Raw genomic sequence first — 16,753 nt, forward strand, 5'->3', positions numbered from 1 at the left:
AGGTACACCATTATTCTGTTTCCCATTTCCCCACGAATGTCTGTCTCGGTGCATAAATGCATAAAGGTCCCCCAACGGACTCCCTAAAGCCTGTCCAATAGGGGCACCCACCCCCTACCCTCAGAATACACCACAACCCCGGGCTGAGCTTCCAGTTATCCACACTGTCAGATTCCCTCGAACACTAAACTCTTAAGCTGAGTTTTCATCCCCCACGTGGTCAGCCGCGGACCGTACAGAGTAGATCCCGATCTTTTATTAAACTGGAGTGATTCGACACAAATGCACCCTCTTCCTATCTGCACTGTCTCATTTTCAGCACTAAACTAAAATCTGAGAAGGAAACTCGGATCCCAGAGGGGTCTTCCTACTCTCTGTTCCATTTTATTCTAAGCCCAATTGCCTAGCTCCTACTTCAGAGCCTTCCTTCTCCTCCCTCGCGCCGGTTATACCCAGCGGCCATGGGGGACAAACCTCGTGAATGCTGAAGGCGACCCGGGCGAAGGAGCAACTTTGTCTAGGAACCGGGCCGGCAACTCTGACGTCATCACGTCCTGCGCTCGGATAGGCCCTACCCACTCCAAGCAGGTTGTGCACCTCTTAGAGTCCGGGTGGTGTAGCCTTGGGGGACCTCTGGTGGACATCCGCAGGAATGCACTCGAGAGGAAAATAAAGCACGCGACGAGCGCGCCAAAGAAAGCCCCGCAACCTATACAGGCTCCTCCCCGCTCTTTCCTCGAAGATCCGCCTTCATCCTGCACCTCGGCTCTTGATTCCTTTCCCCTTTGTTGACTCAGCCATCGGCCCACCAGGCCTGGCACTTCCCAGAAGGCTCAGCGGCGGGAAGGGGTTTGCAGCTGCTCCGTCATCGTGCGGCCCGACGCGAGCCCGCGCTCGTGCAGGCCCGGCCCGGTTACTGGTCCCCGGTGCGAGGGTTCACGCGAGGCCCCGGCCTCGATCCCCGGACTAGGCCGCGACCCCGGGCGCCATGAAGCAGGAGGGCTCGGCGCGGCGCCGCGGAGCGGATAAGACGAAGCCGCCGCCTGGCGGAGGGGAACAAGAACCACCACTGCTGCCGGCCCCCCAGGATGTGGAGATGAAAGAGGAGGCAACAGCAGGTGGCGGGCCTGCGGCGGAGACCGACGGCAAGGCGGCGGCTGAGCACTCCCAGAGAGAGCTGGACACCGTCACCTTGGAGGGTACGGAAGCCCGGACCAGGGACTTGCCACGATCACGGGTGACAGCGCCCCCGGAATCCGGCCTCTCCCTAGGACACCAACGCAGCCTCCACCACTCCCGGTTCTTTAGTATCACCCCCTAAATGCCCGTTCCCACTACCCTGACGCCCCTGACCCCAGTCTCAATGACACAACCTTCTCTCCAGGCGCGGGACTCTTCCCCTAACAGCCCCACTTGAAGTTGCGTCTAGAATTGGATCTCACTGGGTCTGGGGCCCCCCTCTGCCACATCCTCCTCTCTGACCTGCCACTTACATCCCACGGACTGATTCTAGTGACACCAGTATTTGATTGATCCCTTTAGAAACCAATGTTTGTATTTACGTGTGTGGAAAAGGGGCTGGGACGACACAGGAGTTTCAACTGAGTTTTAAGAGTGTACAAAACGTTTCTGTTGTCTTAGTTACCGTTACCAAAGTCTCTAAAAGAACCATTTTTACCTAGCAACTTAGTTCTTTTGTCTAATTGAAGCGCTGAAACGGTCCCATTGCTCTTTTCCTCTCTCTTCAGGCTCTTACTGCCACTGTTTCTCAAGGATTTAAACACACCCACTTTCAACTTTTTAGGTGTCATCTTTGAGTTCCTAATACCTTTGACCTAAACTCCTATATACCAGTCTTCCCATTTCTTTTCTCCAAGGTGCCGTTTCCTCTCTACTTAACCCGATGAGGAGCTAACTCAAAAATACGGAGATAAGCAAAGTTATGCTCCTGGGCCATGCTTTCGAGGATATGGTAGTGTTGACTGACTTCTGTACACTTAAGCAGGATCAGTATCTAGTAAAGACACTTTTTACCTAAAATAACAATAGCCAGCGGCAGAGGTGCCACTCAGTGTCACCTACTGGGTGTATTGTGTGTATGTATATATACGCATATAACATGTATTGTATATATATATTCGTTTCTTACAAACAGTTCATTTTCTTAAGAGTACAGGCTGTGGATTTGTTTTTTAATCTGTATGAGTGAGAATAATAGTAGCTACTTTGTTGGTTTGGTATATAGACTGCTTAGAACTGTGTCTGGCACATGCTGAACACATAGTAAGCTTTCAGTAGATTTTAGCTGCTATTATTATATTATTGATGTGGCCCAGACACCCTGTGCTAACTGCTGGTAGGATAACTAAGAAGCTACCAATTGTTTGTGTTCCTCTTAGTGTTGGACATTTATATTGTTTCCAGTTATAGATAGCTTTGCAACAATCATCTTTGTGCCCAGGTTCTTCATCTACTTTCATGATTATTTGTATGGTATAGATCCCCAGACTTTATATACCTAAGTCAAAAGGGTGAACATTTTTTAAGTTTTTGATAGATTTTATCCAGAAAAACTCTCTTGATTTACATTACACCAGCAGAAATGTCATTTTCACTGTACTCTGTATCTTGCCATTTTTGAAATATTGCTAATTTGGTAGTTGAAAATGCTTCCATTTGCAATTATTCAAGTACTAGTGAGGTTTATTTTTTATATCTCTTAGCTATTTGTCTTTCCTCTTTTGTATATCGTCTGTTTGTATCCATTTTTATTTTGAAATTGTGGTAATAGAGTTTCTTTTAACCATTTATACAAGCCCTTTATAGAGAATGGAAACCCTGGTGGCATAGTGGTTAAGTGCTATGGCTGCCAACCAAAAGGAAGGCAGTTTGAATCCGCCAGGTGCTCCTTGGAAACTCTATGGGGCGGTTCTACTCTGTTCTCTAGGGTGCTATGAGTCGGAATTGACTCGACGGCACTGGGTTTGTTTTTTTTTTTTTTTTTGTAGAGAATATAAAATACAGATTTACACAGAATATGTATCTGTAGAATAAATATATTCTTTATGTAGGGTATTAGTCTGGTCACATTTTTTGTAGATATTTTTCTTTTGTTTACACAGTTATCCAGAAGTGGGTTTTTTTTTTTTTTTCCTAGTAAGGAGTAAAATTCATCAGGGGTGTGTGTGTGTGTGTGTGTGTGTGTGTGTGTGTCTGTGAGTGTGTGTGAATGAGTGAGTGATTTCTTCCTTTAAGTTTATAAAGTCTTTCCTATTTAGGAATCTGATAAATCCCCATGTGTTTCTTTTGTTTTCCTTCTCATCATTTTTCCTTTCGTCCTCTTTCTTTACCCTCTACCCTGTACCCCACCCCATTTTATTTTTCCTTGTCTCTTGGATGTAAAAATCAATATATAGAACCGATAAGTATTGCCTAATCCTGTGATGGGAAGAGGTACTTGGCAGTCGGGGGGATAGGAGTGGGAGGTAGTGGTATTTTTTTCTCCTCTGGTCATCCACAGACATCAAGGAGCATGTAAAACAGCTTGAGAAGGCTGTTTCAGGAAAGGAGCCACGATTTGTGCTGAGAGCCCTACGGATGTTGCCTTCCACGTCACGCCGCCTCAACCACTATGTTCTGTACAAGGCTGTGCACGGCTTCTTCACCTCAAATAATGCCACTCGAGACTTCTTGTTATCCTTCCTAGAAGAGGTGAGTGGATCAGGCCAGCTTAAGGCTGTGGGCTTGGCCTCAAACCCCCAGGATACAGTTGTTGTTTCCTGTCTCCTAGACCTGTCTTACTGCTTGCTGTAACATGAAGAGGAAAGTCCATTTCAATACTCATTTGCCCACCACTACCACCCAGGGGAACCTAGTGTTCTTCCCAGCCAGGGAAAGGAGCTGTAAGCAAGCCCCTTCCAGCCAAACCATCCCCTACCACACTACCCCCAACATGCACCCTCTCCTTCTGTCAGGTGGCATCTCCATTGCCCTAGAGAAGATGCCACCACCTTTTTGTCTCTGCAGCTTTCCTGCAGAGCAAGTATAGAACAGTGGTTAAGAACACAGGTTTTGGAGGTAGAGTTGAATTTGAATCCCAGCTCTTCCGATTAGTACCTGTGGGCCTTTGCCAAGTGACTTAATCTCCCTGTGACTCATACTCTTCACTGTTAAAATGGGGAGAATAAGAGATTTGGGGGAGGAGAGTGTATATAAAACGCTAGGAACAGCACCAGCACGTAGTGAGTGCTGATGAAGTTAGTTGGGTGGTGGTGGTGTTGGTGGTCTCCATGCCAGGAGAGACCTCTCCTTAATCTTCCTGGCTATAAAACTCCCCTCATCCTTGATGGTACAGTCTAGGTCCTGCCCCTTCTCAAACCCTTCCAGCCACCTTCATCTTCTTAAAATCCTGTATACTTATAATCTGTTCCATAGGTGTGGGAACTCAGAAAATCCTTTGGGGCAGAATGATGAAGAGTTTATTGTTTGGGAAAGAAGGAAAATATATCCTCCCCAATTCCCACCCTGAATTTTTTTTTCCTTTACTTTTTTAAAAACACCAAACGTGATCATTTTTGAAGCCACCTGTAACAAATTTCTTCCAGTTTCTGTGATTAGATCTGAAAATAAGTACTGCATATATTTCACTTTTCCCCAAATTTCCTTTGTTCCCACAAAAAAAAAAAAATTTTTTTTTTATGTCATCTTGAGTTCATCTCTGGAATTACATCACTTAATTAAATCCTGTCTGGTATTTGCAGTGGTTACAGGTATGGTGGCTTTCCCTCTCTACTTCGATTGTAGGCTCCTTGAGGATTCCTTATATCATCCCCTGTGCCCCCATTTTATTCTGTAGAGACATGTTTATGCTCCTGTCACCTGTTAGTGTTTTTATTGTATTGCCAGCCTCCTTGTGTCCCTTGGGAAAGTGACAGTGTCATCTTTATTTTTGTATCCCCAGCATCTAGTAAAATCTTGGCACATAATAGCCATTCAGTAAATATTTATTGAAATACATAGTAGGTGCTCAACAAATTCTTGGTTGATTGATCTGACTGAGCTTTTCCATGGTAACAACTCATGTCCTCTCGCAGCCCATGGACACAGAAGCCGATTTACAGTTCCGTCCCCGAACAGGAAAAGCTGCGTCAGCACCCCTGCTGCCTGAAGTGGAAGCCTATCTGCAGCTGCTCGTGGTCATCTTCCTGATGAACAGCAAGCGCTACAAAGAGGTACGCAGGACACGAGCAGCCGGCGTGCCCTGAGCAGTGCGGGGGATGTGCGGGGGAGTCGTCTCTGGCGAGGAAGTAGAGATCATCATGGGGTGTTGAGAACCCTTCCCCAACATGGGCACACACTTAACCCTGCATCCGGAGAGGTCCCTCACCTCCTCTGGCCACCATGGGAAAGCAGAGGGCTGGCAGTGGTCATTCTGTACCCATCTGTGGCACGCTACCAGTGTGGCATGGATTCTTTTGGGGAAAGTAGGGAATTTGTAGAAAGACTGGGTTCACATCCCAGCTGTAACTGAGGCAAAGTAATTTCCCCTAGCTGTACATAAAATGGGTATAACAATGGCCGCCTTATGAACCCTTGTTAGTATTAAAATGAAACAACGTATTTAAAAATACTTAGCGCAATAATCTGTACATAATAAGCCTTCACATTATCTTAGTAAAATGACAGATGTTAGGAGCCCTGGTGGCTACAGTGGTTAAGCACTCGGCTGCTAACCGAAAGCTTGGTGATTCCAACCTACCAGCCACTCCATGGGAGAAGGATGTGACAGCCTGTTTCCGTAGAGATTTACAGCCTTGAAAACCCTGTGGGGCAGTTCCACTCTGTCTTACAGGATCACTATAAGTTGGAATTCACAGTAATGGGTTTGGTTTTTTAAATATTACATTTCTACCACTGTCCCAGGAGTGTGTTTAAGAAATGATTGGTCCCAGGCTGAGATTCTGGCCCTACTCCTCAGTTCCCTGTTTTATGTTCTTTTTTTTGTTAGTATAATTCACACACCATAAAATTCACTCCTCTAAAGTGTACAATTCAGTGGCTTTTAATATATTCACAAGGTTGTGTAGTCATTATCACTGTCTAATTCCAAAACGTTTCATCATCCCAAAAAGAAACCCCATACCTATTAGCAGTCACTCCCCATTCCTCCCCCTCCTCAGCCCCTGGCAGTCACTAATCTACTTTCTGTCTATGGATTTGCCTGTTCCAGACATTTTTATTTAAGTGGAATCATGTAACAGTGGCCTTTTTGTGCCTGGCTTCTTTCGCTTAGCATAACGTTTTTAAGGTTGTAGTGCGTATACATGTTGTAGCATGTATCTGTACTTCATTCCTTTTTGTGGCTAAATATGTCATTGTATGGATAAACCACATTTTGTTCATTCATTCATTCGCTGAGGGCCATTTGGGTTGTTTACACTTTTTGGTTATCTGAGTAATGCTAATGCAATTATTTGTGTACAAATGTATTTTCTGAACCTGTTTTCAGTTATCTGGGGTGTATCCCTAGGAGTAGAATTGCTGGGTCATATGATAACTCTGTTTAACGTTTTGAAGAACTATTACTTGATTTCCTTTTGGCCTCCTCCGCAGGCACAGAAAATCTCTGATGACCTGATGCAGAAAATCAGTACTCAGAATCGCCGGGCCCTAGACCTTGTGGCTGCAAAGTGTTACTATTACCACGCCCGGGTCTATGAGTTCCTGGACAAGCTGGACGTGGTACGCAGGTACAGGTGGCCAGGAGTCTCACTTGCAGCCCTTGGGGTCAAAGACTTGGTCAGTCACTACCAGAGCACTGTGGACTTGCAGAAAGAGATAAGCTGATAGATGTAAGGTACCCAGTGGGAAATGAGGTTAACGTGCCCTGAGCGATGTGAGAGCTTTGGGAGAGAGATTACCTCTAGCTGCTAAGAACTGTCCCCCAGGCTCTTCCCTTCACCTCACATCAGGAGCAGGCTGATTTGTGAGTTAGGGTGGAGGGACAAGCTGGAAAACATGTCATTCCACTGTTCATAACCTGTAGTAGTGCTCCATTTCCTTCAAGAAAAAGCCAGCTATCCTCATGGTAGCTTATAAGCCTGACCTGATCTGGCTCTGTTACTGCCTCCTGACTTCGTCTCTGACTGCTCTCCCCCTGGCTGACTCCTCCCTGCTTCCTTGAAGTCTTTGCTTAATTGTTGACCTTTTCAGTGGGTCCTACTCTGACCAGGCCGCGCTTACCCTGATCTCTTCATACCTCCTACCGCCTTCTATCATGCTCCAGAATACACTGTTTATCATGATTATTGTCTGTCTGCCGTGCTAAAATATAAGCTCCCTGAGGGCCGGGTTTTTGTCCTTTTTGTGCCCCTAGAATAGTGCCTCACTCAGTAGGCACTCAATAGTTAAATGTTCAGTGAATAAACAGAAAAGCAGCGTGTATCTCTTTTTCAGGAATTGAGAGATCCTGGAGAATTCAAAGGCGGTTTGAAGAGTTGTGACTTGAGGCCTCTGACATCTTTTTTCTTTTTTTCTTGAAGCTTCCTGCATGCTCGACTCCGAACAGCCACCCTTCGGCATGACGCTGACGGGCAGGCCACCCTGCTGAACCTCCTGCTACGTAACTACTTACACTACAGCTTGTATGACCAGGCTGAGAAGCTGGTGTCCAAGTCCGTGTTCCCCGAGCAGGCCAACAACAATGAGTGGGCAAGGTACCTCTACTACACAGGTGAGCAGAGGGGCCCTCCCATGAGTCAGAAGGGCCTCGGGCTCACTTGGTGAAATTTTCTAGCAGGTGGTGCATAAGAGTACTGTTTGGCACTCTGCTTTGGATTGGGGGCTTCAATGATGCCATTCTTTTGGCCCACTCTCCTCTCATCCACACCCAGGGCGAATCAAAGCCATCCAGCTGGAGTACTCAGAGGCTAGGAGAACAATGACCAATGCCCTCCGCAAGGCCCCTCAGCACACAGCTGTCGGCTTCAAGCAGACGGTGAGTAGCAGTCATCCTCATGCCTACCTCTGTCTTACTTGTCCGACACCACTTCAGTTCTGTTGGCCTACACAAGGGGCCAGAGAAGGCATCCTTCATCTTCATTATCCCAAAGGTTCATCAGACATCTACTTGTGGGCAACATTAAGCAGGCACTACCCAGACCTCTGGCAGTTTATGTTCAATCTTCTCCTTGGTAGATAGGTTTAGGATATCTATGATTTCCCAGCACACCTTCCAGTCATTCCGGTTGTGGGCCTGGATTGTGCTCCTAAACCTGGTCCCTCATGTGCCCATTTGGGAGTGGTGTCATGTGTGGCCAGGGAGCCCAAAAAGTCTCCGTAAGGCAGACTGGCTCAGGTGGGGATAAACCGTGGCACCTAAGAGCTGCCGGTCATTAGGTATGTTTTTCGAGTGCTGACCTTGGTATTAGGCACTGTGAGGAATAGAAAAGAAGGATAAGATAAAGTGTCTTCCCTTGAAGAGCTTTAGTCGTTACCAACAGAGTGAAATGTGTATAGCTCTTCCAGCTTGACAAAGACCTTGTCGTACAGATCACATCACTTGAGCCTTAAAACATCACTTTGTGATTAGGATTGTTGGTCCCAATTTTATAAAGAACTTTGACTCGAAAAGGCTTGAGAGCTTTTATAAAGTCAGAGAGCCTGTCAGCCAGAACTTGGACCCAACTCTCCCAACTGTAAATCTCTGCTCCCACTTTAATACAAAGGTCCCGACCCTTTTGCCCTTGGTTGGACACAGGATGAATACGTGCAATGACTAGGTCAGTGTAGTGGGAGATTTCGTTTATTTCTGCTCAGAAGTTCAGAGAAAGGCAGCTTTGTTTTTGGTCCAGTAATTAAAGAAATCTTAAAGAAAGAAATTCTATGTGGACTGGGCTTTGAAAGATGAGTAGAGACCATGAAACTCCAGATAGTTAACATAGAGTATATCGTATACCAGGGAAGAGGCTCTGTGGAGTCAAGCCGTGTTTTCAAACCAGATTTTCTGTGGATGAATAAGCTTTTAAAGTTTTCTGTTGTGGAGCCACATGACGGGAAGGAGCAGAGAGGAAGCTAGAGGGAGGTCTTTGGCCAGTGGATTGTTGGCAAGGGAGCCCTGTGGGAGGTAGAGGGCAGGGGTGAAGGCATGTTTGGGAGAGGGCCAGAGGGGGCCCAACAGTCCTGCAGCCAGCCCTCTCGTAAAACAGGATGCTGTTTCCCTCTGCCTTTAGTCTCCCCCTACCCACTTCTCCAGCTTAACACTTTCAAACTTCAGTGGGCTTGTGAATCACCAGGGGTCTTGTTGAAATGCGAGTTCTGATTCTGAAAGTTACTATTCCTAACAGACTCACAGGTGATGCTGGCCCAGGGTCCGTGCTCTGAGTTTTGAGGCTCTAGCTCATCTACTTCAGGGGCAGATTAAGGCCACCCAGTATCCATTATTGCAGCTGCCTTCTCTCTGTTAAATTTGATGTCTCTCCACCCATTCTTCCTGTTCCCATTTTTACTTAAGGCTGGCTTCTCTGCCTGTGCTCTTTGTCCCATTCCCTCCTAACTCTTCCAAGGCTTTGGCCCATCACCGATTTGCATAAGTCTCTGGGCTGAGAGTTTTCTCAGCCCTGCTTCTTCCCTTCTCAGGCAACTGCTCCATCTCCTCCTTTGCATCTCCAACTCTCTCCATTTCCTCACTGCCCTCCCCTTAACCCCTAACAGCCTGAATTCTGCCCCAGCCACTGAAGCCTTGCCCCAGGCTCTTGGTTTCTGTCCTCACTCTGCTTCCCTGCTCTTGACGCTAGTGACAGCTCCCTCCTTGCAGGTCTCTGCCCTTAGCTTCCAGAGCTCAGTTGTCAACAATACTGCCTTCCTGAGAACACTCCTGGTTTCATTAGCTGAACACTCTTGTGTTTCTGCACATCCCTTACTTGTAGGCTTCCCCCCAAGTTTCTGTCTTCAACTGTTTTTTCAGTCCACATTCTCTCTTTATCTGCTTTCATAGCTTCAACCCTCACCTCCATGATGTTTCACCAAAGTACCCTACTAACCCTGACCCTCTCCTGGACACCAGACCTACAGATCCATCTGCCCACTGCCATCTCTATAGGATGCCCTCTGAGTCCTCAAAGTCAGCGTGTCCCAAATGAACCCCTCTCCTCCACCCCTCAACAGTCCTTCCTGCTGCTCTCCTTAGCTTCATTAATACTTCATCCTCCTAGTTACCAGAGAGGAGCCTTGGGATCATCTTGGACTTCTCTTACCCAAGCACTGAATCCTCTGTTGATTTGTTTCCATGTGTTTGTATTTGTCTATTCTCATATTGCCAGTGCCCTCACTGGTGCCACTAACATTTCTGGACATCAGTCTTCTGACTGGTTGTCTTCCCCTCACCAACCGAGCTTACACACAGCTGCCTGACTAAGCAGAGCTCCAGGCCTGTCCTCACTGGCCCAGGAAACTTCCATTGCTCCCCGTTGCCTACCCAGTAGAGTAGCCCAATAACTAATTTCTGTTTGTTGCTTTACACTTTTCAAAAGTCTTCAGAACAGTCTTGTGACATACACAGTCTAGGTATTATTATTGTTATTATACCCATTTTAGGGATGAGGAAACCAAGGACTCAGATGCGCAGCATTTCCTAACTAGTGAGTAGAGATTAGACCTCAAGTGTTCTGTCCCAAAACTGAAATACTCAGCCTGGCATTCAAAACGGTATGTCCCCAGGCTCTGGTCCCAACCAAATCTCCCCTAATAGGCCTCCATATGCCATCTGTTTGACTGGTCTGTCCTTCTTCATTAAATGTTCCCACATCTTCCTGCCTCTTTTTCAGTCTGTTCCCTTGACTAAAATGTCCTCCCTCCTTTTTCTGCCACGGAGCAGTTCTATCTGTGCACGTGGGGTCGCCATGAGTCGGAATCGATTCAGTGGCACTAACAACAGTCTCTCTCACCACACTGCTATCTTACGATTAGCTATCTTGTGTAAAAAGTTCCTTGATTGAAGGACATTGTCACCTGTACCCTTTTTTTCCCTTGCACAGTGCCGCATCCACAGTAGGCACTATTCAGAAAGACTTGCAGCTTCCTGAAGTGGAAAGGCCCAGTTTTCTAGCCACATACCTCTGGTTACTGGCTGAGGTTTGCCCAGGCCCCTTCCTGTGCTTCAGCCTCTGTGGAGTTACTAAGTCCTGCATATTGTTTATCTCCTGTCCTCCAGCAACAATCTACCTCCCTAGCCAGCGATGCTGGCTGCCACATTCCATCCCTTGAGTCTCTGGGCCCTGTTCCCTCACCTGTTTCTGAGCCGTAAAAACTACCCATCTGGCCTATTTCTGAGTGATGTGTTAAGCTTAAGGCTGGGTGTGGCCAAAGGGTCAGAGGCTCCCAGTACCTGGCGCCAAGGCAGAGATTTAATTTCATGCCTAGCACAAGCTTGGGTTTTTTTTCCCACTGTTGTGGCCTAATCACTCTACCACGTTTCCGCACTTCCCACTTGTCTGACTAAATTGAAGCCCCATCTCATTCTCTCCTTCCACCCGGTGGGGCTCCCTGCCCACTGTGTTCTCATGTGACATTCTTTCCAGGTGCACAAGCTTCTTATTGTGGTGGAGCTGTTACTGGGGGAGATCCCAGACCGGCTGCAGTTCCGTCAACCCTCCCTCAAGCGCTCGCTCATGCCCTACTTCCTTCTGACCCAAGGTAAGGCTGGTCCCCTGCCAGAGCCATCCACACTCCCTACCACTGTGGCCCCTTTGCTGCATGTGTCCCTTTGCATCATCTCATCTGCTCCTCTGCCCTCTACAGCTGTCAGGACTGGAAACCTAGCCAAGTTCAACCAAGTCCTGGATCAGTTTGGAGAGAAGTTTCAAGCAGATGGGACCTACACCCTCATAATCCGATTGCGGCACAACGTGATTAAGACAGGTGCGCACCAGGGTGCGGGGGGCCATTAGAAGAGCAGGGCCGGGCTGGACTTCTCCAGGGAACAGGGACAACCTGGTGGCTGTACATGGACAGGTGAAGGGTCTGTGCCCACGCTGTCTGCTGCTCCTTCCTCTCCCAGGTGTACGTATGATCAGCCTCTCCTATTCGCGAATTTCTTTGGCCGACATCGCCCAGAAGCTGCAGCTGGATAGCCCAGAGGATGCAGAGTTCATTGTTGCCAAGGTGGGGCTGGTTCAAAAACCAGCGTGGCCCAGGTTTTCACCTTCCTGCCTTTTCCCGTTGTGGGGAGGAGGGGGAGAGAGGCCCAGGAGGGGAGTAGGCAGAGCAGTGGCAATATCTTCTCAGGGGGTGCCAGTGTTTTTGCAGTGAAGCCAGGAAGTTGCAAGAGACAGTGAGTGTGTGTGTGAATGTACAAGGGTGTAGAGAGGACAGAGGAAGGGGATGGGAGAAGATGTCCCAGGACCTAGAAGATGGGCTTTCTGGTGACTTTTCCACCCTTTGGGGCCTGTAGGCCATCCGGGATGGTGTCATTGAGGCCAGCATCAACCATGAGAAGGGCTACGTCCAGTCCAAGGAGATGATTGACATCTACTCCACCCGAGAGCCCCAGCTAGCGTTCCACCAGCGCATCTCTTTCTGCCTCGATATCCACAACATGTCGGTCAAGGTGAGAGCCCGGGGCTGCAGAGGAGAACCTGGCAGCAACACGCCCCTCCCTGCGTATCCGTTGACTCCTCAGAGGAAGATTGACTTGAGCGACCCTTTTCCCACCCCATCTCTATAAAGTCCCAGAATGGTAGGGTGGGGCCCAGAGGTACAACATGACTTTGGTGGTCCCACAGCCAGTTGCTTGTGGGGGCATAACCACTTCTGTTGCTTTAAAGGGGTCTGGTAGGCAGGGCGGACTAGTCAGGGGTTAGGAGTGAGTCATTTAATGTCTCTGAGCCTCTTTTTCTCCATCTGTGAAGCTGACAGTGAGGTGCTAGCTACCTTACCTGCTTCAGAGAGGATTGATAGGATTAAACAAAATCACTGTACTAAGACACTTGTTGTTAGTTGCCATCAATTTCAACTCCTGGCGACCCCATGTTTATAGACTAGAACTGCTCCATGGGGTTTTCAAAGCTGTGACCTTTTGGAAGCAGATCGCCAGGTCTTACTTCCGAGGCACCTCTGGGTAGATTTGAACCACCGAGTTTTCAGTTAATAGCCTGGCAGTTAACTATTTGCACCACCAGGGACTCGTATTAAGGCACTTACCCAAAACCAAAGCTGTTGCCATCAAGTCAGTTCTGACTTAGAGCAACGCTGTAGGACAGAGTAGAACTGCCCCCTAGGATTCCCAGGGAGCAGCTGGTGCATTCGAACTGCCAACGTTTTAGTTAGTAGCTACGCTCTTAACCACTGCACCACCAGGGCTACATTAAGGCACTTAGAGAAGTCTAAATTGTATAAAATGTAGGGCTGGTGTCTAGTTCCAAAAAAGGTTATTAAGCCCTTATTGTGCATCAGGCACTGAGTTAGGTGTTGTTACTGTTTGGCCACTGTTTTTTCTGGGTCTCTTTCACCAGAGGAAACCTGGGATATTACTTTCTTGCTTAAAAGCCCAGCATGTCATTGCAAGGTCCTTTGTGATCTGGCCCCTTCGTTTGTCTCCAGCCTTACTTCCCACTACCACGTCTTTCTTCCTTTCCTACGAGGAGTCCATTCTTTTTCCTCCTTACCCCCAACCCCCACATACCCTCTAATTGAGAAGGCTAGACAGGTATTGCTCCAAACTTTCCTTCTCTCACTTACCTTTTTTTTTTTTTTGTAACAATTTGTTTCTGTGCTGAGCTTCCAAGCACTGCTAAACCAGCTGCAGCCTATCTTATTTATCTTGGTGTATGGTACACAGAAAGGACACAATAAATGTACGTTAAAGCAGCCTCTGCTGCTTTTCCACCTTCATCTTGCCCCTTTTTCTCCTGTGCTTCAGGCCATGAGATTTCCTCCCAAATCGTACAACAAGGACTTGGAATCTGCAGAGGTAAGCTTCCTTCTGTTTAGGGTAAGACTGCAAGATCGCATGTGCCTGCAGAAAGGAACAAGGGGAAGTGTCCAGAAGGGCTGGGAGCAGCTTAAAGCCTTGGGGTGGCCGGGCTGGTGAGGTGGTGAGAGCAAGCCTAACTCGTCCTCAGCAACCCGGCCTCACCCACCTCCTTTCCCAGGAGCGGCGGGAACGAGAGCAGCAAGATCTGGAGTTTGCCAAGGAGATGGCTGAAGATGACGACGATAGCTTTCCTTGAGCTGGGGGGCTGGGGAGGGGTAGGGTGAGTGGGGGCTGGCTCTTTACATTTCCCCCTTGGGGGGTCCCCTGCCCAGGGAGCCAGCCCCCTTTTCCACACAACAGCTCACAGACTGCATCTGTGCAAGGGGTGAGGGGCCCAGAGAGCCAGCCACTGCCACCTCACCCAGGGCTTCTCCCCAGCCGGTGATTTAGTGCCTGACGGGCGGGCGGATGGCAGATGGCCTCCCAGGGCAGGGTCCTGGCTAGTGGTGTGGGCAGCAGGATAGGAGGGAACAGCCCTGCACTTTCCTCTAGGGAGTGGGGGACTGGAACTGGGACATGTGTTGGGTTGTATGTTTTTTGAAGCTTCAGTTATGGTTTTTGAACAATAAAAAGTTCTTCAAAGTTCTTTACGCATCAGTTAGTTATTCCATTTCACCCTCAAAACTTGAGTATTGACAGGACCAGGTTTTTTTCCTGGTCTTGGAGTCCTAGTCCCAAAGTGTGATCTGAGGGCCCAGAGGAGGCCGAGGGTTCGGTGAAGAGACCCTGAGCTGAGATCAAAAGGCCTGGGTTCACTCCTTCTGTATCTATCTGGCTGTCAAATAGTGGGCAAATCACCAAACCTCTCATGCTCCTTTCCCACATCAGTAAGATAAAAGATTAGACTCAGTGACCTCCTGGCTTTAAAATTAGGAATCTAGAGACTTCTGTAGGCTCAAGATTTAGAAAAAGCCAAGTCTTTGGGTCTGGTGAGGTACACAGAGGAAAAAGAAGGGTCACTAATGAGGCTGTCAGCAAGTTGGGAACAGGGTTTCACCTAATTGGGCCTCAGGGGACAAGGGTTGCGCTCCTCACTGGGAGCAGAGTTGGTGGGGTCGGCAAGACGGGCCTCCCCTTTGGCCCAGGCCATTTAATCCAGGTACATGTGGCAGGAAGATGTGCCTGCCCATGTCTCAAAGTCTCCCTCAGTCACTAATGAGCTTACTGTTTTGGGTCCTTTGAATTATTCATGTGTTCTTTGGCTGGCACCTGGGACATTGCTGTGTGTGTTCTCTTTGTTCCTGCTAAGTTCTCTGTGATCTGGAAAATACTTGATAGTTTTCTGCCTCTGCCTTACTTCCATTCCCTGTCCCTGCCTTGCTCTCCCTGTCCTCACTGAATTTTACACATCCTTCCAGGCTCAGCTCACCTACGCCTCCAGGGTCCCCTGGCTTACAGTGGTTTATCTCCCTGGTTTCTTAGGGAAATAAAGCCTCTTAGGAGGTAGTTGGTGTGAAGGCTGTATCTTCCCAACTGGTTTGTAAGCTATTAAAAAGCATGGGGCATTCCTGGAACTTCTCCATATCCTCCCAGCCATTGCCCAGTACCTGGCACATTGTGTGGGTTCAGTAGTCTTGTATGTTGGGAAGGGACCAGTGTGCTCATCAGGTTTTCATCTTCCAGTGTTCCTAGTTCCCATTAAATGTGTGTTTTGAACAGGCATTGCTTTGGTTCCTGACCCTGACCCAGCCTTGGTCACAATGATTTGTCATCACCTAGTCCCCTGGAGCTGCCATCTCTTGGCCTAATGGAACTGTTAAAGTTGGCTTTATGAAACAGCACTTCCTCTTATTTTCCCCAAATCCACCCCTCAGTCTTTGTGGAAGATATTTTTACTGTAGACTCCAAACTCTTTATTATTTTAAGGATTCTGATCCTTCCCCCATCTTATCCTTTGACTTTACAGACCAAACTAATAGAAGTTCTTTACAAGTCCCTTTCAGGAAGGAAGGGGTGGGGGACTAATATTGAGCATCTCCTGGGTGTCTGTATTAGGGCGTGAGGACAGGCTTAGGTTGGTTAAATGAGTCTCCATGGCAGAGCCGGGAAGTGAACCCAAGCTGAGCTGACACCAAGTTCAGCTCATGATCTGTCAGTCTGCACTGCTTTCTTCCAACCTGTCCGTGGTTTTGTTATCTGGTGGTTTGGGGTTTTTTTGTTGTTGTTTCTTTGTTTTTGGTCTCCATATAGCTGTCCTCCTGGCCCTTGACCATTTTACATGATTTCTAAAAGTGATGTTGTGAGTGTGACAAAGAGACCTGTACACAGCAGGGCAGGTACAGCTGCCCGAGGTTCTTCCTAACGTGCTTGACATTTCAGTTTGTAATTATTACTCTTCCTATTGATGCCAAGCCTCAGATCCTTTTTTCTTTTTCTTTTTAGATATATAACAAAACATTTGCCGTTTCAACAATTTTCACATGTACAGTTCATTGACATTAATTATGTTGATCATGTTCAACCATCACCCTTAACCTAGTCTCAAATTTTACCGTTACCCTAACAGAAGCTCAGTGTCCCCTAAGCATTGAATCCTCCTTTCCCCTCTCCCACCCTGGTAACCACCACTCATACCCTTTCTTGGTTGGTAGTGGATTGGTGAGAGTTTATCACCCTGTTAGAGTTGGAATCATTTGCCATCATTTCCCGGTTCTTGCCTCCATTGAATATATGGGCCATTTATCTGTCTGCTCACTGTCTCGAAGCTTCTTGTAATTCATCCCC

The 16,753-nt window shown here is 47.7% G+C and overlaps 1 protein-coding gene across 1 annotated transcript; it reads left to right on the plus strand.

Annotated features, from left to right (window-relative positions):
- The first annotated feature begins 809 nt into the window (after positions 1-809).
- On the plus strand, positions 810-14,603 carry PSMD3 (proteasome 26S subunit, non-ATPase 3). The gene is made up of 12 exons (XM_049860599.1): positions 810-1,199; positions 3,521-3,711; positions 5,094-5,231; positions 6,613-6,749; positions 7,542-7,732; positions 7,893-7,996; positions 11,577-11,691; positions 11,797-11,916; positions 12,056-12,159; positions 12,449-12,604; positions 13,916-13,966; positions 14,148-14,603. The coding sequence occupies exons 1-12, from the start codon at positions 989-991 to the stop codon at positions 14,223-14,225; spliced, it is 1,596 nt and encodes a 531-aa protein (XP_049716556.1). The 5' UTR covers positions 810-988; the 3' UTR covers positions 14,226-14,603.
- The last annotated feature ends 2,150 nt before the right edge of the window (positions 14,604-16,753 follow it).

Source organism: Elephas maximus, chromosome 19 (assembly GCF_024166365.1).
Source record: "Elephas maximus indicus isolate mEleMax1 chromosome 19, mEleMax1 primary haplotype, whole genome shotgun sequence".
NCBI classification, from domain to species: Eukaryota; Metazoa; Chordata; class Mammalia; order Proboscidea; family Elephantidae; genus Elephas; species Elephas maximus.

Excerpts from the sequence above, each read along its gene's own strand:
- PSMD3 (XM_049860599.1), top strand. The coding sequence starts at position 989 with ATGAAGCAGGAGGGCTCGGCGCGGCGCCGCGGAGCGGATAAGACGAAG. Across the intron at positions 6,750-7,541 it reads AAGCTGGACGTGGTACGCAG|CTTCCTGCATGCTCGACTCC; the intron begins GTACAGGTGGCC and ends TTTTTCTTGAAG. Across the intron at positions 13,967-14,147 it reads AGGACTTGGAATCTGCAGAG|GAGCGGCGGGAACGAGAGCA; the intron begins GTAAGCTTCCTT and ends CTCCTTTCCCAG.